Source organism: Danio rerio, chromosome 9 (genome assembly GCF_052040795.2).
Source record: "Danio rerio strain M-AB ecotype USA chromosome 9, GRCz13ab, whole genome shotgun sequence".
Classification (NCBI taxonomy): domain Eukaryota; kingdom Metazoa; phylum Chordata; class Actinopteri; order Cypriniformes; family Danionidae; genus Danio; species Danio rerio.
In genome coordinates, this window is record NC_141029.1 from 25,057,443 (window position 1) to 25,081,618 (window position 24,176).

The 24,176-nt window shown below is 35.8% G+C and overlaps 1 protein-coding gene across 12 annotated transcripts in view; it reads right to left on the bottom strand.

Moving 5' to 3' along the window:
* lypd6b (LY6/PLAUR domain containing 6B) overlaps window positions 1–24,176 on the bottom strand; it is a 48,414-nt gene that overhangs the window by 5,646 nt on the left and 18,592 nt on the right. For 3 of the 12 annotated variants that reach the window (XR_015498878.1, XM_087266539.1, XM_087266541.1), the window contains exons 3-7: window positions 14,978–15,059; window positions 14,577–14,758; window positions 10,333–10,455; window positions 8,596–8,694; window positions 8,341–8,468 (exon numbers count right to left, since the gene is read on the bottom strand). Coding sequence is in view for 7 of the 12 variants with exons in the window: in XM_087266539.1 (XP_087122665.1) it covers window positions 8,341–8,468; window positions 8,596–8,694; window positions 10,333–10,432 (327 nt within the window). In the remaining 5 variants the exon portion in view is untranslated. 12 annotated transcript variants of the gene reach the window in all.

Genomic DNA, 24,176 nt, shown 5'->3' on the forward strand with positions numbered 1-24,176 from the left:
TATATCTTTTCCGACTGATCCGACTTTCGGTTTTCCGAAAAACGTCCCGGGACTGTCGGAAAAATCCCATAGACTTAACATTGGATCAAACTTTGTGACCTCATAACTCTGCGTCAGACTGTTGCACAGACTTCTAACTGGGCTCATTTAACTCAGACTATCAAACTGCCAATGACTGATCACCTTTAAACTTTCTAGCCACGCCCTAGCAACCACTTTTGGACCCTAGTAACTGTCCCATAGACTTCCATTCAATAGACTCTCATTGACTTAACATGGGATCAAACTTTGTGAGCTCATAACTCTGCATCAGACTGTCCTACAGACTAATGGCTGAGCTTATTTAACTCCGACTACCAAACTACCAATAACTGATGAGCTTTTAACTTTCTAGCCACACCCCTAACTACCACATACTGCACCCTAGCAACTGTCCCATAGACTTCCATTCAAAAGACTCTCATTGACTTAACATGGGATCAAGCTTTGTAAGTTCATAACTCTCCGTCAGACTGTCCTACAGACTAATGGCTGAGCTCATTTAACTCAGTCTAGCCAGCAGCCAATAACTGATGGCCTTTTAACTTTCTAGCCACACCCCTAACTACCACATACTGCACCCTAGCAACTGTCCCATAGACTGTAATTAGCTGTGCAATAAAATACTAATAATTCTAACATGCTAATGACATGTCAATCATGCTAGCAACATGCTACTCATATGCTAATCATGCTAATGACATGCTAACTCATACTGGAAACATGCTAATGACATGCTAATTTGTACTAGAATCATGCTAAGAACATGCTAACTAATGCTAGAATCATGCTAGTAACATGCTAATTCATGCTAGAATCATGCTAGTAACATGCTAACTCATACTAGAATTATGCTAATAACATGCTAACTCACGCTAATTTTACTACAATCATGCTAATAACACTACTTCATGCTACAATCTGGCTAGTAACATGCTAATTAGTGCTAGAATCATGCTAATTCATGCTAATAACATGTTAATCCATGCTAGAATCATACTAATAACATGCTAATTCATGCTAGTAACATGCTAATCCATGCTAGAATCATGCCAGTAACATGCTAATTCATACTAGAATCATGCTAATGACATGCTAATTCATACTAGACTCATGCTAATAACATGCTAATTCATACTAAAATCATGCTAGTACCATGCTAATTCATACTGGAATCATGCTAGTAACATGCTAATTCATGTTAGAATCATGCTAATAACATGCTAATTCATACTGGAATCATGCTAGTAACATGCTAATTCATGCTAGAATCATGCTAATAACATGCTAATTCATACTAGAATCATGCTAGTTCATCCTAGAATCATGCTAGTAACATGCTAATTTATGCTAGAATCATGCTAGTAACATGCTGATTCATGCTAGAATCATGCTAATAACATGCTAACTCATACTAGAATCATGCTAATAACATGCTAATTCATACTAGAATCATGCTAATTCATACTAGAATCATGCTAGTATCATGCTAAATCATGCTAGATTCATGCTAGTAACATGCTAATTCATGCTAGAATCATGCTAATAACATGCTAATTCATGCTAGAATCATGCTAATAACATGCTAATTTATACTAGAATCATGGTAGTAACATGCTAATTCATGCTAGAATCATGCTAGTGACATGCTAATTCATACAAGAATCTTGCTAATAACATGCTAATTCATGCTAGAATCATGCTAATAACATTGTTATTCATGCTAGAATCATGCTAGTAACATGCTAATTCATGCTAGAAACATGCTAACAACATGCTAATTCACGCTGATTTTACTACAATCATGCTAATAACACACTAATTCATGCTAGAATTATGCTAGTAACATGCTAAATCGTGCTAGAATCATGCTAATTCATGCTAATCCATGCTAGAATCGTACTAATAAGATGCTAATTCATGCTAATAACATGCTAATATATGCTAGAATCATGCTAATAACATGCTACTTATACTTTTTTAAACTGTTTTTGAACTAAATAAACTATTACCAACAGGCTTTGTCAAGCCAGCCTCAAAGTTTGTCACGACGAACTTTACTGTCTAGTTATTATTATTCTTCTTCTGACTCTAAAAATCAAAATCTATCTCCTCCTTGAACTTTCGAACTATTACCACCAAACTCACACCAGACCTCCAAACTATTCTGACTCGGTATGCTATATCTCCTCAGACTGATTGGACTTTCGGTTTTCCGAAAAACGTCCCGGGACTGTCGGAAAAATCCCATAGACTTAACATTGGACCAAACTTTGTGACCTCGTAACTCTGCGTCAGACTGTCGCACAGAACTCTAACTGGGCTCATTTAACTCAGACTATCAAACTGCCAATGACTGATCACCTTTAAACTTTCTAGCCACGCCCTAGCAACCACTTTTGGACCCTAGAAACTGTCCCATAGACTTCCATTCAAAAGACTCTCATTGACTTAACATGGGATCAAACTTTGTGAGCTCATAACTCTGGATCAGACTGTCCTACAGACTAATGGCTGAGCTCATTTAACTACGACTACCAAACTGCCAATAACTGATGAGCTTTTAACTTTCTAGCCACACCCCTAACTACCACATACTGCACCCTAGCAACTGTCCCGTAGACTTCCATTACAAAAGACTCTCATTGACTTTCCATGGGATCAAACTTTGAGAGCTCATAACTCTGCATCAGACTGTCATAGAGACTAATGGCTAAGCTCATTTAACTCAGTCTAGCCAGCAGCCAATCACTGATGGCCTTTTAACTTTCTAGCCACACCCCTAACTACCACATACTGCACCCTAGCAACTGTCCTATAGACTGTAATTAGGTGTGCTTTCAAATGCTTATAATTCTAACATGCTAATGACATGCCAATCATGCTAGCAACATGCTACTCATATGCTAATCATGCTAATGACATGCTAACTCATACTGGAAACATGCTAATGACATGCTAATTTGTACAAGAATCATGCTAGTAACATGCTAATTCATACTAGACTCATGTTAATAACTGGCCTACATGCATATCTTTGCTTAGCAGTGTCCTATTGACTTGGGGGATGGCTCATCTGACTCAGACAACCAATGAGCATCTCAATATGATAATGAAGCTCACAAGCCACGCCCCCAAATTGATTCCATAGACTTCCATTAAAATAGGCCAAGATGCATATCTTTGCATAGCAGTGTCATAGAGACATGGGGGTTGGTTCATTTGACTTAGACAGCAAACCACAATCAAGTGCACTCTGTAACCTCGCCCATAGCAACAAAACAGAGTACCCTAGCAACCATTCATCAACAGCTATATCTCAGCATCAGAACATCGTAGAGACTTGGAGATTGGCTCGTTTGCTCATGCTAGCAAACGGAACTTCCTAAATGCTACACATGCTAGCAGTGATTAGCTACATGCTAATATTGACTAGCCAAGTACTGTAACTTGCTAGAAATGCTTACTAAGTATAAATGTTTTATCAGGCATGTATGTGAGGCTTGCCTAGTAACCAACCAGGGTACCCTAGCAACTGCCTAGCAACCATCCAAATTACCCTAGCAATCGCCTAGCAACCACCTAGCAACGGCCTAGTAATGCCTTAATAAGGGCCTAGTGACCATTCAGGACACCCTAGCAACCGCCTAGCAACGCCTTAGCAACCACTCAGAATACCTTAGCAACCACCTAGCAACACCTTAGCAACCACCAAGCAACCACTTGGGACACCTTAGCAACCGCCTAGCAACATCTTAGCAACCACCTAGCAACCAGTCAGAACACCCTAGCAACCGCCTAGCAACGCCTTAGCAACCACCAAGCAACCACTCAGGACACCCTAGCAACCACTTAGCAACACCTTAGCAACCACCTAGCAACCACTCAGGACACCCTAGCAACCGCCTAGCAACGCCTTAGCAACCACTCAGAATACCCTAGCAACCACCTAGCAACACCTTAGCAACCGCTTAGCAACCACTTAGGACTCCTTAGCAACCACCTAGCAACACCTTAGCAACCACCTAGCAACCACTCAGAACACCCTAGCAACCACCTAGCAACACCTTAGCAACAACCTAGCAACCACTTAGAACACCCTAGCAACCACCTAGCAACACCTTAGCAACCACTCAGAACACCCTAGCAACCACCTAGCAACATCTTAGCAACCACTCAGAACACCCTAGCAACCGCCTAGCAATGCCTTAGCAACCACTCAGAACACCATAGCAACCACCTAGCAACAGCCTAGCAACCGCTTAGCAACCACTTAGGACTCCTTAGCAACCACCTAGCAACACCTTAGCAACCACCTAGCAACCACTCAGAACACCTTAGCAACCACCTAGCAACATCTTAGCAACCACCTAGCAACCACTCAGGACACCCTAGCAACTGCCTAGCAACGACTTAGCAACCACTCAGAATACCCTAGCAACCACCTAAGCATGCTATGTGACATGCTTATTCATACTAGAATCATGCTAGTAACATGCTAATTCATACTAGAATCATGCTAATAACATGCTAATTCATACTAGAATCATGCTAGTAACATGCTAATGCATGCCAGAATCATGCTAATAACATGCTTATTCACGCTAGAATCATGCTAGTAACATGCTAATTCATACTATAATCATGCTAATAACATGCTAATTCATGCTAGAATCATGCGAGTAACATGCTAATTCATGCTAGAATCATTCTAGTAACATGCTAATTCATACTAGAATCATGCTAATTCATGCTAAAATCATGCTAATAACCTGCTAATTCATACTAGAATCATGCTAGCAGTATGCTAATTCATACTAGAATCATGCTAGTGACATGCTAATTTATTCTAGAATCATGCTAGTAACATGCTAATTCATGCTAGAAGCATGCTAATAACATGCTAATTTATACTAGAATCATGCTAATAAAATGTTAACTTATACTACACTCATGCTAATAACATGCTAATCCATGCTAGAATCATGCTAATGCATGCTAGAATCATGCTAATAACATGCTACTTATACTTTTTCAAACTTTGAAAAAACTTTTTCAAACATGCTAATTTATACTAGAATCATGCTAATAAAATGCTAATTTGTACTACACTCATGCTAATAACATGCTAATCCATGCTAATCCATGCTAGAAACATGCTAATGCATGCTAGAATCATGCTAATAACATGCTACTTATACTTTTTCAAACTGTTTTTAAACTAAACAAACTATTACCAACAGGCTTTGTCAAGCCAGCCTCAAAGTTTGTCTCGACGAACTTTACTGTCTAGTTATAAATATTAGTATAGCATGGAGACTTCATCATTATGATTATTCTCAAAGTTTTTCACAGGTTTTCACAGGTTTTTATTGCATTGATTGTTGTGTTGTTTACAGTCAACAGTCTGACTCCTGAAGCAGAATAAATGCAGGAAAAGACATTTTCCATACTCATAATAACTAACTTTAAAACGTTAAAATAACCAATCATATTGTAAATCAGTGAGCCTGTGAAATCTGCTAAACAGCCACAACTCAGAAAACATAAAAAAAATTGTTCATCCCCCAAAAGAATTATCATTATCCCTTCTATAAAGCACAACACCCTTACCTGACACTGTACATCTGACTGACCCTGCCCTGCCTTTTCCTCAGTCATCTCCTTTGACTGTGATTAATATTGTGACATTAGTATTTTAATAAGCACTGAAGCACTGAAAGCCAAATGGCTTAATATGTGAAGTTTTTGTACTTGGCGTTTAGCTGCTCTGAAAAATTACGTCCATTTTCTCAGTCATTTTATCCAATACATGACACTGCCAGGCAAGTTTATTAATGCTGCAGCACATTTTATACACAATGGCAATTCAAAGTGCTTTACATAAAGAATGCAAAACTATCATAAAAATAAACACAACAACAAAAACAAAGAATTAAAAAGATTAACATTTTAATTTCTAATTAATTGAGTCACTTAAAACAGAATAGAAACTGATTATACAAAAAATACAGTGGGGTTAGCACAGTGTAGCAGTGCTCATTTAGCAAATACACAACTAATAATATGCAAATTGTGGTCGTTAATGTTAAGTTAACATTATGCCAAGTCGTCACAAATGAAACAATGCATGGGAAACGGCTTTAGCAACAAGCTAATGTTAACTAGATAAGTAATTTTAATCGCTAATACAGCAGATTCATGGACAATTATATCCTTAATCAGCATTTTTTGCCACAACTAATTTGTGAAAGAGTCTGTATTAACTACATTGAGGAGAATTGCTTTAAGGTGGGTTAAAACCCCCCTACTTACACCAGTAACTCAGCCGCAGCCACACACCCGACGTGTGTGCGTGTATGTGAGTAGGTGAGATGAGTGAAAGCATGGAGTGGACCGAACCAATCAAAGGAAGGGGAGGGGGAACTCAACTGTTTCTAAATGCATTTTAAATGATAAATGCGGTGTTCTGTCTACTTATACTATTATTTAAGCTATATATACATATATTTTTCACAATTGAGAGTTTTTATTTTTAATAAAAAAAAATCTTTTGGGGAGGGGGGGAGGGGGGGGGGGCAACCCTCGGATGGGAGGGGACATGTCCCCCTGTCCCCCCCAGGATTTACGCCCATGCACACGATATGACTTTACATTAGGAAAGATCGCAAGTGCATGCAAGCAGTGATAAGTAAATAATGTAAGGAGTTCTTGCACAAGACTGGGTAGGATTGAATAGGTACCTAGTTGTGGTAGAGCTCAAACAAAACATCAAAAAGACAAACTTTTCTCCATTTCTTGGGTGCAAAAAGAACAGTTAATAAGACTTTCTTAGAAACTGAACCTATGTTTCTTGATCTTGTTTCTTGATCACTCCTCACTCAGAACTCTTTTCACTTAGCAGGATTTTGAACTGCCAAAAGTTCCTCATATTTAGCATATCAAATATTTCTTGGGCGTCAGTGACAGGTTGGTGATTCTCGCTGAACATGTCTTAAACAATTGCTGAATAGTTTACCAATTTTAAGCATTTGTCAGACAGCGTGAACTCCTAGTTGATAGTTGAGGACTAGCACATGTCCAGCTTAAACCAGTTAAGAACCACTTTAAACCCGCTCAAGATTAGCATAAAAACAGACCTAACCTGCATATGGTGGTTTATTAAACATGGTTTACTAAGACCCTGTTTTACACACTGGTGTTAAGATGTGTTTTTGATTATTTGTTTATAAGTGGACAATGCTAAAAACACATGTGTAGATGGAAATTAACTTTTACTTTTGACCACTTTTGAAATCTGATCAAGTTACTTTCATAGTATAAACTGTTATGTGGTCAAATGCATTCCAATAGATGCAAAAAAATAAAAAATAAATAAATAAAATTAAATAACAACAACATCTAGACTCATATCCTCATTCGTCACCATATCACGACATGAAAATAACCTCACAGCTTTTGGTGTAATTTTCCAAATACCTAAGCAGAAACAAAACTTGCTGCTTGCTAGGGCTGTGTGATTTGGGGAAAATATCTAATTGCAATTTTTTAACAGATATTGTGATTTCAATTTGATTTGAGATTTAATTTTGTAGTCAATTTAGGTGCTGGTTGTTGTATTTCCTAATGCTGGCAACAATCCTGCGACAGCTCTTTCAAATGACCTGTTTTTGTTCGATGTCTGTGACTTTGAAACCAAAATATTCCCATATTACTGATATGCAGTTTTTCTTTGATATAAATTAGTCTATTAATGCTTCTGAACGAGTCTATTAATGCTTCTTTTTTTGTTTGTTTGTTTTTTATTTTAATGTGGGCGTTCCGCATTGTTCAGTCGTGCAATTCTGATTGGGCAGAACGTAAGTGTGCTTACTCATGTGGCTTGTAAGACTGTCATACACAGACGTCAGTCGTGCATTTGCTCTGAAAGGGGAAAATTAAATAACACATATATATTTCATATCGCAGCCTCTTGCGATTAGCTAATCGCAACGTTTCAAATTGCGAATGCATTTCAATTTCAATTTCAATTTCTCTACTTGCTTGCAGTTTTCTTTTGTTTCCTATTGAGTTCATATGTAAATTGCGTCAGCTAATTTTACAATATTAGACAAAAGAACAGGTTAAAGCACATACATTCACAATTTATAGATCCAACACCACAAAGAAATTAGCAAAAGTGGACACAATAGACATTAAAACAGGTGTAAGCGATCCCATATCTACTTGTGATTCAATTGAGCAAGATACATCTTAATGGCAAGTGTAACAAGGCCTAAAAGTAGAGCAGTGGATACTCACATGGTGTGTATTTTTGTGATGTCTACAGCCTGCTAATCTGCATTCATCACGAACAGCACATCTTTTGGTAACAAACTTTGTTTTCCCGTGATGGTTGAAGTGATGTATAGTCATACAGTACTGGGTATCTATAAACAAAGGACAGGAAATGTATTACTTCACAAAGTGCCTGAACAATTCAGCTCAAAAATATGATAAATTAACAAGAGATAACTGAAGGTCTGAGAGTGGCAGGTTTGTGTTTTGGAAACTCACTCTGAGGACACCACACATCTTCTGCCCAGCGGTTACAGCTGTAGTTGTCTGAGGCCTGTTCACATGTGAAGCACTTGAAACTTTTAGGGTATGGAGTGGCTGTACAGACATAAACAATGCATTAGAGTTATAAAGTCACTGCAAAATTATAATAACATTAATAATAATGTTATAAAATAATAGATCACTGGTTAATTGACACTAACCATTCAAATATTTTAACGGTCTTATTTCCATTTAGAAATCTATACCTTTACTCACACTACACCCTACTTTCAAAAGACCTTTCAGTTGCCAAAAGGATCATTTTAAGAATGTGGAAAACTGAGTGTGTACCCAAATTTGGTATGTGGGGTAGAGATCTTGTAAACATGCTTGCTTTGGAGAGGTTGAGATATATCAATAATGACAAATTGAAGATATTTGATAAAACCTGGTGACAGATATTAGAACACCTTAATGCATTGGAGGAAATGCAAGCATAACCAATGACCCTTGTCAATAACATGGTAATTAAGGATAGAGTGTAATTGATTTTCACCATTCATAATCTATAATGTTTTTAATAATGTGCCCAAACTATTATTTGACAATAAAACTATAGTCAGGATAATGCATTTTTTTCTGGTAATATAAGAACAATGTTACTTTAGAATTAGCTTTATTTAAGCATTACCTGACCGGGTAAATTATATTTTGCTTCTATGTGCATTTGTCCCACTGTGTTCTGTCATAGGTTAGTGCTTTTAGGTATTGTATTTTATATGTATTATTGTTGTATTGTATATTTTTTTTATTCTTTATTTTGTTGTAGTTTTATAAAATGCAAAAAGCACATAAATAAATGTAAAAAAAGAAAGACCTTCCATATAAAGGTGTCGAACGGCACAGGTTAGAAGAAGGCTGGATTTCAAAGGCTGGAAAAGTTGTTTGGGATGTGATTTGATTTCAGGCTTTATGACAAATATTATTATAGAAATAAGTTTATTATTAAAAAATGATTTTATATATGTATTTTTGTTATATATATATATATATATATATATATATATATATATATATATATGTGTGTGTGTGTGTGTGTGTGTGTGTGTGTGTGTGTGTGTGTGTGTGTGTGTGTTTGAAGTCAGAATTATTAGCCCTCCTTTGAACTTATTTTGCTTTTTAAATATTTCCCAAATGATGTTTAACAGAGCAAGGAAATTTTCACAGTATGTCGGATAATATTTTTTTCTTATTCATATATATATATATATATATATATATATATATATATATATATATATATATATATATATATATATATACAAATATATGAATCAAATTTCCACATGAGTTTTTTTAAAGGGTGCCTATTGCTTACCAAGACCATATTGATTTGATCAGAAATAGAGTGAAAACATAAATAGTATTACAACAGTAAAAAAAACTGACATCAGTTTTGTATTGGAATACATTTTAAATGCTTTTTATTCAAAGCCTTTTTCAGCATCATTAATTATTACAGCATAATTTCAGTGTCACATAATCCTTTAGAAATCAGATTAACTTGCTGATTTGGTGCTCACTTATTAATGTTGAAAAAATATTTCTGGAAATTATGACAATTTATCAGGCATTTATATGGAACTATTTGAAATGCCTTTTCATTTAAAGCATCTCCACTGACCCCAAATTTGTGATTAATAGTGTACATTCAAATAAAATGACTCATTTGACTGAAATAAACACACCCACCTTCTATAGCTGGCCTGAGATTGTAGAAATCAATGTTCTCACTTGTTACCAAATTAACAAGAAGCAGGACAAGAACAGAGACGAAGTTTGAGACTGCCATGTTTGAGACGCTGTTAGTGACACCTAAAATAAAAAAGATCAAAGACATGTTAAAGCTTCAGAAAATGTGTGTACATATTGACATGCACTCAGTGAGTGACTGCCACAAGCAGGCACAGGACTAATCGCTGAAATAAAAACATTTTATAAACAGTCTTTGGTTTCATAAGACCTCAATGTATTGTCAGAGGTATTAATGTTTTTTCTTTCTCGAAGTGTTGATGATAGTCATTGATTTACATTTCACACATCACCAAGGAACGCAGTTTTAGCTAAAAATCCTCTCAAATGTTCAACCTATTTAGGATGACTTTGTAATTAAAATATCTTTGGGGTCAACTGTTATTTTATTAGATTAATAACAAATGCCTCAATAATACAACATAGCTGTATGTAATGGGCAATTTGTAAAGGCTCATAATCTATAGTAGAGTAAGCACTACAATCTATGAATTTGAATCTAAACTGCATTCATGTCATGCATTATTATTTACTGATTGCACTATTTGCATAAAGCCCTCTGGAACTCAAGTTAAAAGCATCTAATTTTTGCATAAAGTCATATAACTGATGACAAGGGACTAAAGCCTTCATATACGCCTTCCCGATGTCCACAAATCGGAAAGGTCTACACCTGCCTGTGGCATTTTAAGAAGCAGTAAGGCACGCTGACCTCAAGGTTAATCATTAAGGCTGAACACATTAACATGCTCTAGTGCTTGTTTCTATCAGTGTTCAGTTACGCAGCATTGACAATCTCAGTGTGTGTAGAAACATTAGACTGGTGTTCACAAGTCATTTATTTGCTGAGTTCGACAGGTACTGCTTACATGTAGATGATCATTCATTTGTTTGTTCGAATTTAAATGTAGAAAGCACATGAACAAATAGGTCAGCTCATTCTTCTTAAGAAAATTGCTGCATCAAAAAATTTACTTTTTTTTGAAACTGTGCGACGCAGTGGTGCAGTAGGTAATGCTGTCGCCTCACAGCAAGAAGGTCGCTGGTTTGAGCCTCGGCTGGGTCAGTTGCCGTTTCTGTGTGGAGTTTGCATGTTCTCCCTGCATGCACATGGGTTTCATCCAGGTGCTCCGGGTTCCTCCACAGTCCAAAGACGTGTGGTTCAGATGAATTGGTTAAGCTAAATTGTCTGTAGTGTATGAGTGTGAATGAGTGTGTATGGATGTTTCCCAGAGATGGGTTGCAGCTGGAAGGGCATCTGCTGTGTAGAACATGTGCTGGAAAAGTTGGCGGTTTATTCCGCTGTGGCGACCCCTGATTAATAAAGGGACTAAGCCGAAAAGACAATGAATGAATGAATGTTTGAAACAGTTGAAATTAAACAACAGTCAATATAGTATGAATGTGTGTAGTCAGTATAAAATTCTAATAGAGGTATTTGTTAAGGTAGAAAAAGTGGCACTGACCTAAAAAAAAAGTTTTAGTGAGGAACTTAACATTTAATAATCTCAGTCATCAAACATTTGTTTTGGATTTACCTATTTTAGACATTACTTTAAAATGCGGTTTGTAAGAGACGACACTCATATATTTCGATGGCTTCCACGAACAGTGATTCACTGCCACAGAGAATCAACGATGTCAAGGGTGTAATTTGACTGGTTATCAAGGAACACATGAAACAAGTTGGCATAACACTTTAGCTGTGCCTCATTTCAGAGGCTGCATCCTCCGATGGATTTCGACTGCCAAGCTGAGTCCTTAGAAGTCAACACAGGCTGAACCGAGCTTTTTAAAATAAGACAATATAGCCTGGGCAGCACGGTGGTGCAGTGGATAGTGCTGTCACCTCACAGCAAGTAGGTCGCTAATTCGAGCCTCGGTTATTTTATCACACTCCTACTTTTTTTAAAGAACATCCTGGAATTTTTAGTGACCATAGAGGTTTAATATCAGGTAGCAGATAGGTTTAGGTATTGGGTAGGATTGGGGATGTAGAATAAGATCATGCAGAATGTGTACTTCAAAAGTACAAATAAACAACCAATAACATAAGGTATTAAGCCACTAGTTCACTCAAAAATGAACACTTTGTAACCCACCCTCATGCTGTTCCAATCGCCTAAAACCTTTTTTCATCTTCAGAATGCAAATGAAGATATTTCGGATGAAATCCGTGAGCTCTCTCATCCACATACAGCAACAGTCTAAAGACATTTGAAGTCTAGAAAAGCAACCAAAAACATTGTAAAAAATAATGTGATCTCAGCAGTTTAACTGTAATCATATAAAGCTCCAACACTTATGCCTAGTTCAGACTGCGTGATTTTAGCCCCGATTTTGGCTCGCCGACAGGTTTTGAGAAATCGCCGACAAATGCCTGAAATCACAGGCAAATCGCTGCTCGTGCACGTGAGTGACAATCACACAGTATGAACGATCAAGGATGCGATCTGAGAGAATCGCAGATGAGTCGCCGATGCATGTGAGATATTTGGCATGATAAATATCTGGAGCTGTCGGCGATTCAAATCATGCCGTGTGAATTGAGTTTTGACTGAAAATAACATCAGCGATCGCCTACAGCCAATGAGAGAGCAGCTTTCACTTGTGTGTGCGTGTGTGTACCTGCTGCAGGCCAGCGGGAGGCTGGGGGAGAAGTTAAAAGCGCTCTTTTTCGGTTTATTTGGACCCACGAAATGGAGGAAAAACTAGTGGAGGTTTGACAGGACTCAGGAGCAACCGTGTCTGTTTGACGTTTCATACAGAAAGAAATTAGTTTATTATCAACGTTGAGGAGAAATGGCTAATTCCCTTTAAACCCAGATGAGCAAACATGTACATGTTCTACCCCATTAAAGGCTTCTTTCTCATTATGTAGTTAATAACAAAAGATATACTACATGTTATTGGCTGTGAGACGTAGTTTGGACGAAGTTGTCGGCGATTCTCCCATTAGTAAAGTCATGCAATGTGAATGTCCATGTCGCCGAACCATCTTGCAGTGTAAACAAAGCTGCGACGAAACGCTAGCCCAGATAGTCATGCAGTGTGAAAACATCTGTGACACGACTAGTTTGAAAATCATGCAGTCTGAACTCGGCATTATTTGTGCCCCAAATATTGTTTACCAACAGTATAGTTTGTGCATCCAATTAGAGTGTGCATTTTACTCCAGACATTAAGACGATTGCTGTGTTCTAGGAGCTTCAAATGATTGCAGTTGAACACTGAAGTCACATTGAAGGTCTCAACAATGTTTTTTTTCCTTTTCAAGACTGAACGTCTCTAGACCATTGCTGTCTATAGAGGATGAGGGAGCTCTCAGATTTAATCTAAAACATCTTCATTTACATTCTAAAAATGAACAAAGATCTTGGGGGATTTTAACAACATGAGGTTGAGTAATCAAAAATTGTTTTTTAAATTAAATGCAAATGCAATATAATTACAGCCAATCTCTGGCTGAGTCGCTTCACTTTAATGAGGCCTCACTGTTTATCTGGGAGCCCTTTTTACTTACATCTGAGTACTTTTTGTAGGCTGTTTTATGAGTATTATAAATTTAGATTTAATACTCGGTTCATATATTATGTTTTGAGTAGTTTATTGCATACTTTTTAAAACGGAAGTAGGAATAGTCAGATGCAAGGCTATCTTAGAATAGCAGCTGTTTGCATTCCACTGCTCCCTGAATAAACATGATCCTGGATTCTGAATCAGTAAAACTAATTTTAAACAGAATCACAAGTTTGGAACATAAATAAGTTTCCGTTTCATTTTTTACTTTATCAAGCTCTCAAGATCGGAAATCCACAGGCTCTACTACATCTCAAGACAGCATATGTTTTTAAAGCAAACAGATGAGTGTCATTAATCTTGTGGCCGTGACATTTACTCCTGAGGGTCTCTAACTGAGTAAAGAGAGATCACACATATATAATGACTGACAGCACAACAGCAATCAGCTTCACTGACCCAAAGGTTAAAACACATACTGGGGCCTGCAGTCAGAAGCCTTACAGCTCCTAACATACGTGATCCGAGGTCACAGACCAGCCAGCGGACACAGAGAGCCTTAAAAGCAGTTCATTAAAAGTGAAGAGCGTAAAATGCTCATTTGCATGCATATTTCAAGTTGTCACATTTATGCTGAACATCAACCCAAATTAATACACACTCACTCTTGCATATTCTGAAAGCAGCTGGTCTTCAAGATCAAAACCAGCCTAGTCTGACGTTTAAATGCATTGTTAAATGCAGTACATGTCTTTGGGTGGAATTAATGTGATGTAAATAAGCTGAAGAGGCCAGTGCTGTTTGACTGGTCTGAGAACTTCAGAGGCCTGTTGACTGCTTCAGTGATCTGCAAAAAGCAAGACTTTTTACACAACTATTCCTAAAAGAACATCTGTGAAAGTCAAACAGCTACTTATCTGAGCCCTAAAAGTCATTCAGTTATCTAATTCACTTGAATAAGGATCTAAAACGTTAAATCTAAAACAATATGAAGTAAAAACCATACACAAACAGTTAGACAAAACATGAATGAACTTAAAAGTCAGTGTATACTAAAATAACTTACCTTTTTATGTAAAAGCTAGAAGGTTTAACACAGCAGACAAATTCCCTGAGAAAATATGCAATGATTCCTGTCTTGACTTGGACTATCAAAGGAAAGAGAAAACACAAAGTCACTTCCATTTCAGCTCTCTCTCTCTCTCTCATTACAGAAAAAGAAATCAGCGACCCCAACCTCCTGACAACCCCCGCTTCTGATTGGACAGCAGGTGCATTGTGCGGGTGGAGCTTCTATCTATTGTGTGAAGCCAACAGTGTGGTGTCAAGCCAGTCTAGCCCATGTAATTAGCATTCACACAAACGCACTTAGCACACACAGCCACAGAGCCTCAACAAAGAGCGTGACACTCTGCTAGATTGTCTTCAGCCCTCTGCATGATTGAATGCTGCATTGATTTTTGCTAAAGCTGTAGGGATCAATATCAGAAGCCTACTAATGATATGAAGAGCTTGATGGTCTTTGGAAGTGGAACAGTCAATTGCCTTATTGTTTATTCATGAAAATCTTCCATGGTTGGCAAACTGAACATAAAGCATATTATTTATTTTATAAAATTAAAACTATATACTCAAAATATGCTATATGCATATCATATGCTACTATTCAGAAGATTTGGCTTTGTAAAATACATTTGTGCTGTTAAAGAACTCTCTAATGTTCACTAAGGGTCTGTTTACTTTCAATTTTAAATAAGAGTTTTCTATTTTTAATGTATTTTAAACTCCTGATTTCTTCTGTCATGGCAAAGTAAGTTTTTTTGCATCACAATCCTTTAAAATTTTTTCCTTTAAGAAACATTTCATATTCTTATTATCAATCTGTATCAATATTATACACTCATTGGCCACTTTATTAGGTACATTATCCAGCTGCTTGTTAACGCAATTTTCTAATCAGCAACACGTAGAACCTTGAGGCGGATGGGCTACAGGAGCACACTGGGTGCCACTCCTGTTAGCTAAGAACAGGAACTGAGGCTACAATTGGCACAGGCTCACAAAAATTGGACAATAGAAGATTGGAGAAACGTGGCCTGGTCTGATAAGTCGATTTCTGCTGCGACATTTAAATGGTGGGGTCAGAATTTGGCCTCAACAACATGAAAGCATGGATCCATCCTTCCTTGTATCAACGGTTCAGGCTGGTGTGGTGGTGTAATGGTGTGGGGGATATTGTCTTGGCACATTTTGGTTCCATTAGTACCAATTAAGCAACGTGTCAATGTCACAACCTTCCTGAGTATTGTTGCTGGCCATGTCCATCCCTTCATGACCACAGTGTACCCATCTTCCGATGACAACTTCCAGCAGGAAAACACATCATGTCATAAAGTGCGAATCATCTCAGACTGGTTTCTTGAACATGAGAATGAGTTCACTGTACTCAAATGACCTCCACATTCACCAGATCTCAATCCATTAGAGCACCTATGGGATGTGGTCGAATGGGAGATTCGCATCAAGGATGTGCAGCCGACAAACCTGTAGCAACTGTGTGATGCTATCATGTCTATATGGACTCAAATCTCTTGAGGAATATTTGCAGTACCTAGTTCAATCAATGCCATGAAGGATTAAGGCAGTTCTGAAGACAAAAAAGGGGTCCAACCCAGTACTTGTAATGTGTACCTAATAAAGTGGCCAGTGAGTGTATATATCAATATATTTAGTGGAAACTGATACTTTCTACACTGTTCTTTAAAATAACATTAATGTAAAAAAAAAAACAGCTTTTATTTAAAAATATAGCTTTTTTGACACAATGTTTTACTATTTTTATTCGTATAAGTTTTTATCCGTTAAAAACATTTGAACAGTACTGTATTATAAACCACTGACTCAATAATTAATACGCAAAATAATTTAGGCAGTATTTACAGGCAGTATTTTATTTGCCATGTACTTATAAAAAGAAGCAAATAAACATTTTTCCAAACCATTGAACCTTTATGACATTTTTTTATGGCAGGACATTTGGATCTTTATACTCAGAATGAAAAACAAATTGAATTTATCCTTTATGTAATTTAGTTAGAGTGATTTAATTAGAAACATTTTTAACACAAGCGAATCTCCAATGTGACCTATAACTGTTAGCAGAAGCAAAAGTACACTGCATGTGGTATTTATCAATGGAGAGCTGCCATTGAGAGGTGAGATAAACAACCAGTGAAGTGAAGAAAAACCTGCTGACAGACAAATCACATTTAAATCACAGTAACAGCAGATACAGGAGGCACAACTCATTCTCTAATGCTCAACGAGCAACAAAAGAAAATGCTACGGCTAATGTATTCATACACTCTTCTTTACTTTGTATTAAATATAATATGGCTTTCCGCCAGGCCTCATAAAACGCACATGGGATATCAGTGAAATATGATACAGTATTGCTCATGCGATATCTTGAGTTCTAGCTGTCCCTCACGGCTGTCACCATAAATATACAGCTGTGAAATCTTCAAGTCTTGTGTAAATATCGCACCGTTTTAGTTTTAGTGCATCCTTTGAGCTTTTATACAAGCCTGATGTGCTGACAGGGCTAGAATTACAGGAATGTTCCCAGACTAACCAGAGCTTTTAACAATCCCTCAAATTAATGTTGGATCATCCCTTTGAATATCCAAATAAAATCTCAAATACATTCCTGAATGTTTCATGACTGCCTTTTGGCAATTATTAGAGTTTGCTATTTCTTTCAAAGGAAGGTTTTACTCTTTATATATCTATTTATTTCATGTGGTTAGAAAAATAAAGAGAAAAAGTACTTTAAACACATTTTGGTGGAGAATGCAAACTAGCCAGTGTGTCGCCTCCAGGGAAACTGTCTTCCACAGCTACTATTTCAAAACAATGAGGCTCAACAGGATTTGAAAGGAACGAATCAGGTACAAATTGTCATGACTTCAGGGTTCAATTAGTTTTCAAACTAGTTAATGCATTCATTTTCAAAATACATTAAAAGTGCATTGCCCATTTTTTAATAGACAATTTGCTTTGAAAAGGGATGCATATTGTATTCATTTGCTGAATAAAACTCAATATACACTATAAAAAGTAAAATTACTAGTGTCTGATGATAATTCATTTTCACAAAGAAACAGAATTCATAGCCAGAAAAAAAATAAAAAATCTGTTTATGATCTATTTTAATGGCAGTAAATAGCGTCCAGATACAAGTAAAAATACAAGTGGTTGATCGATCGATGATGGATTTTGCTGATACTAATAGTTAGGTTGGAAACTGAGGAAAAAATAAACATAAAAATGTGCTAAATTAAGATTAATTAAACCCTGCAGGCACAGGATGTTAACATGACGTCATATTGACATTGTACTTCAACGTATTCCAACATCGTGGGGACATTGGAATTTATTTGGAAATGAAAATCGGGTGGACATTAGAACCACACGTCTAACCTAAAAATCAACTAAATATCAACGTCTAATCATTTTACACCTTGAAGTTGTGTAGACCTTACCACTATGATATCTATCAGACCTTGGATTTTTGTCACTTTCCAACAAAACCTAAAATCAACCAAATATTAATGTATTTTGAAGTCGTTATCGGATGTCAAAGTAACATTGTCCTTAGACTTTGGCTAGACATTGAATTTTGGTCACCTGATGTCATGAACTAAATCTAACCTAATATTGTTTTATGATGTTGAGTGCCAGCTGGGAAGGCTTGCATTGATAAGAAATGCAAACATGGAGAAGAAATGCCAATAGAAATAGAAATGCTAATTTATTTAGAATAAAATGATTCTAAATAAAAAACCTAGTTGTCACGCAAAAAAATAAATGTAGAAATAAAATACAATGAAACAGCACTATTTCGATAAATAAAATGATCAAAATATAATTAATCGTATCAAATTAATAGTGTCAAGGAATTATCAATTTATTTTTTAGGTAAATATATCCAGTTGTTAATGTCAGTTAATTTCAGTAATGTTGATTAATTAAATCTGAAAAAATGCCACATAGTTTCAACAGCGCAGAGTTATGCACAAAGACTAATTCTCAATGTGAGGATTTAACTTTTTTTTTTTTCATTTTAATGATTAGAGATGACTTTTTCTAGTGGAAGTACTCTTTTTTTATTCTCCAGAAAAAGTGCTAAAAAAGTGGCTTATAGTAACGTAATTATGTTTCATACTTTGCTTTTAAGGTCAATGTAAAAGGCAGACTGAGATCATAATCAAAATGTGCAGTTTTACTTAATTTTTACTTCAATACCAAAAAAAACCCTCAACATTCAGGAATAGGGTACTGCTCAGTCAGCCCTTTTTTACTGGAAGAATTTGTTGACAGATTTACAACTTTGTTTTGAAACCAGAAGATCATCTTTTGACAGAAAAACAGAAAATGCGATGTGCTTTTCTACAAGTGATGACGGTCCGCCCTTTCTAAGAGCCGCAGGGCTTTTCTGATGGCCTGAGGGCCAGGAGATCCATTCCATTATATTATACAGCCATCTATTTTACTTCATTGAGGTTACAGTTGAAAAAAGAGGAATGCAAAGAAATTTGCCCTTGGGGAGAAAAAGAGGCCGAAAGTACACATGATGTCAGATGAAATCTAATCTGAAAGACCAATCTTTAGATGTACTGTACCAACTCAGAAATCATTTAGTAGCTTTTTTGTCCTATGAACGGCATGATTTAATGCTCTCCTCGTGAATGGGATACTAAGTCTAGCAATTTAAAATCAATTTGTCGTAACATGAAGGGTAAAAAGAAAACATTCCCACATTTGGGAGCACCTGTAAGACCCAGATCCTCACCGTCCAAGTGAAAAACACTTAAACCCACATGTCATGCCTATTGAAATATGTCACCAGTAAGAGCTTAGAATGAGTTCCAAAATAAATACACTTTAAAGACCTGACCGCCTTCCTTCCAGGACACTTTCATCAAATGAAAGCTTTCAGGAATCAAATTTCTCTTGCTATATGGGTAGCCATATTTATCAGAACTTACACAATAACGCTGGCAGACTTTCAAATGCGCCACACTCGAGTGTGTGCATATTTACCAAGCTCATGAATCACCACAGCTTAGCAACACTGATCCAACAATACAAACAATCAAATGTTCCAGTTACCTGAGATTTCCTCTTGAGGTCCCGAAGAGGGTAAAACACTTCCTCTCTTAACCAGTTTTCTTCTTGATAAAAAGGAAAACAGTGCTGAGTATCCACATAAATAAAGCCCATCCAAACTGCTTACTGAGCAAGCATCTTCATTTCCTCTCTGAACAGAAGGACTGCTGGAATTTTCCTGCTCAGTCTCACCACATTTATCTGTCCTTTGTCTTGCATTTTTCACTGACTAGATAGGTATGTGAGCCCACCTTCACAGGAAGACAGGCCGCCATAAAAGCACCAGGTCAAGGATATAAACTCAGGGGGGCTTTGTGTGACTGCTTTTATTGCTCATTTATGATTGGTGGCTTTCCCGCTCATTTATCAATGTTGACCAAGTCAGCACACAGTAATGTAGGTTGTAAAACACAAGGACCCTGAGGACAATACACTGTATCTAAAAAAAGGAGCTTGCAGATAAAACTACTTTTGATAAAACTTTAAAGTAATGAAATATTTCAATGTAAAAACTTTGAATTGTAAAAATGTTATTATAATTGGTGGTTCATTCCGCTGTGTGAAGCCCTATAAAGCAAGAAATAAAGTACAATGATTTAAAATATTTAAAGGTAAAAATAGCTTCAGCTGTTTAGCACCATAAAAAAACAAACCAAAGCACCCAAAAAGTCAAAGTAAAAAAAACAAACAGCAAAATCTATTAAAAGCAAAATAAAAAACAACAAAAAACTTAAACAGACAAACAAAAACAAATCAGTAAGTAGTCAACAAATCAAACTACACCATTTAAAAAGACAAAAAAGCAAACAACAAAATCAAACTAAAGCACAAAGAAAATTAAACTAAGTCAGAGTAAAAAACAAGCAGCAAATATCTAAAATAAAGAAACAAAATAAAGAAACAAAACAAAACAAACCAAACAACAACAACAAAACTTAGACAAACAAACACAAATCAATAAATAGCCAACAAATCAAACCACACCATTAAAACAAAACAAGCAAACAACAAAATCAATCCAAAGCAAACAAAACAAAACAAAAAAAGCTCATAACTAACAAATATTGAACTAGACAATCACACACATTAGGGCTGCACAACATTGGTAAAATCTGATATTGTGATATTTTAATTTTCTCCAATAAATATTGTGATAAGGGATGGTTTTATAAGATGGTTTGAATATCACTATTTTGTTTTCTATGGAGTCTATAACAGTATTCAGGTACAGAAATTAAACAATCACAATGCAAAAAAACAAAAACAAAATGCTTTTCTTACTTCGCTTTGTCTCGTTTTTAGTCCAAATATCAAAAAATTCTTAGATAATAATAATAATAATAATAATAATGATAATAATAATAATAATACATTTTATTTAAAGGCGCCTGTCTATCAACTCAAGGACACCGTACAATCAACAAGAGCAATAAAACAACGAGAGAAATAATAAAATATACACAACAATAGTGCAGATAAAATTAAGTATTAAAAGCCATCTTAAATAAGTGGGTTTTGAGTTTGAGTTGAGTTTGAGTTTAGATCAAGTAAAAATATTGTCTTCTTTTCAATTTTTCTTTAATCTTTTCCTTAAAACAAACAAAACTTTGTCAGTGGGCCAAGTAAAATAATCTTGTTTTTGCTTTGAAAGGTAGATATTTGAGCTAAAAACAAGACAAGTTTTTTTGTTGTCGTTGCATAAATCATACAAATTCAGCAAAATTCTTCTGGTCAACTATAATTCAGACTCAACATAGCATATCTAGACTATTGTGGATGCACACATTGCGATATTAATGCTGAAATGATATATTGTGCAGCCCTAACACACATACAAGGATAAATTATCAAATAAATAAAGAAACTACTAAACTGAGAAGAGAAGAAAGAAATTGAGATCTTGAAAATGCAGTTTTTTTTAAGGCGTCTCTTTGAAAACCTTTGCCAAACTCTATGCAGTTACAAATTTATTGCAGGCCTGTTTATTCACAGAAAAAACTGTTCCAACTCTGTTTTCCAGACTGTTTATATGCTTGGGATTCATGCAAAGCACATAACTGTTTTCCATATCCTTCCACAATAGTATGCTGCATCATTTGAGATCTATACTGAATGAATGTTGATAGAAGAATATGTTAGACTGTGTCTTGTTCCGTGTTTAGTTTTATTTGTTGCACGGGCGTGCAGTAACTAAACAAGGAGACGGACAGTGAGTACCAACAACTTCCAGCTTTAATCCACAACGTGTTGCCGTATTACAGGTTAACCATCACTAGTAAACTCCTCTAGTCGTAAATTAGTGTCGCAAATATTCAATGCTTATGTGAATATTACAGACTGTATAACTGTTTTTAAGGTATATCGCAGTTTGGAAAAGTTTTAAAATCGGCTAAATGTTCTGCTATACCATTCCTAAGGTATAGGTAAGATTATTTTATTTAAGTTTTTTTTTTTAAACAGTATTTCTAGTAGAAAAGATATCAAAAGATGCCATTTTAAATTGTAAAGAAATCTGTGTTTTTAAAACAAATGAAGACAGCAGAAGTCAATGATTCATTTGGATTATTTAGCCTGACATGTTTACTCGTTTACTCAGGTTATCTGCAAGGTCTTAAAATGTCTTAAATTTTAAAAACTAAATTTTAGCCCTTAAAGTCTTAAATCCACTGAAATATTGTGTTCTTGAATCACTTTAAACGGGTCTTAATTTTCCATGTAAAGCTATACCCAATTGGGTCAACACCCATCCAATCACCAACATATTTCAATAAAAGTTAAAAAACATTTATTTATTAACTCCGTTTACTTATTAATACAGTATAATTATCTTCCTTACAATAACATTTGGTTTTTAATGTTTTTTAAAGGTTTTAACTTGGCCATTAAAAAATCTTTAAGGTTTAGCCTCGTGTTAGTCAGAAATTTCATTCATTATGGTCTTAAAAAGTCTTAAATTTGACTTAAGGAAACCTGTAGAAACACTGTTACAGCAGTAATCATGATACTGTGAAACTGATATTTTTATGCAAGGTCATCGTACCGTCAGAATCTTCTACCCATGCCTAATTAATGTATACAATTAACTGCCTGAAAATAAATAAGGTGCATGAATAAATAATTCCCCAGTGTCGAATTCGCATATCATTCATTGCTGTAAATAAGTGAAATTTAAAAAAAAGCAGGGACGTGCTTCACGACAGAATGAGTTTTCAGGGAAGGATGCACGCTTTTTAAAAGGTTAAATATGTTCCGTCTGCAAATCTATTACTGCCTCGCATAATCTTTTCCATCCACAGATAAACATCAGACTGGCATTTGTTCATTGTTATATAAAACTGCCATGTAAAGATTCCATTATATCCTTCAGGCTATGTCATGTGGATAACGGAGGTGACGTACAGTAATAAATTCAGTATAATGCCTTTCTGTTACTCGATCAGGTCTAGTCGTGCCTAAGTGAGATTTGTGTGGAAAATCCCTTAGGTGTGTATTTTGTGTAGGTTCATGGTGAGTTAGGATAGAAAAAGCAGCTGACAGTGGATCATTTTCATCTAATCTGAGAACAGTACGGAAGCCCTAGATAGCAGTCACACATTTGGCGAATATTTGCCATGGTTTTAGGTTTCATTTTTAAGGTTAGCTTCTGTTCATGCATATGTCTTGAAATTGAACATTTGACTTAAGGCATAAAATGAATGAATGAATGAATGAATGAATATACAGTTAAGTCAGTTGTTCAGTGAGGCTATCAAAGTTGTTTAATCTGACTTTTAACAACCTGTTACATGTTTTCAGCTAAATTTAAAGCAGAAAATGTAGACAAAAAAATGCCAAAATACTGTTTTAGACAATCACTGAATTAAAAATTTCCAGCTTTTTAATCAGAAAGGCAAATTTATTTATTCAGCACACTTCATGTACAGTGGTTATTAAAATGCAAAAATTATAAACATTTACAGAAAACAGAATACGTAAAAGCAATGAGCCATTATTAAAAGTTTGCTTAAATATACAGTATAGAAACTACAATAAAGCAACAAGAAGTGAATATTATAGAACTCACTTTTAAGAAGTGAATATAATAACCTAACCAA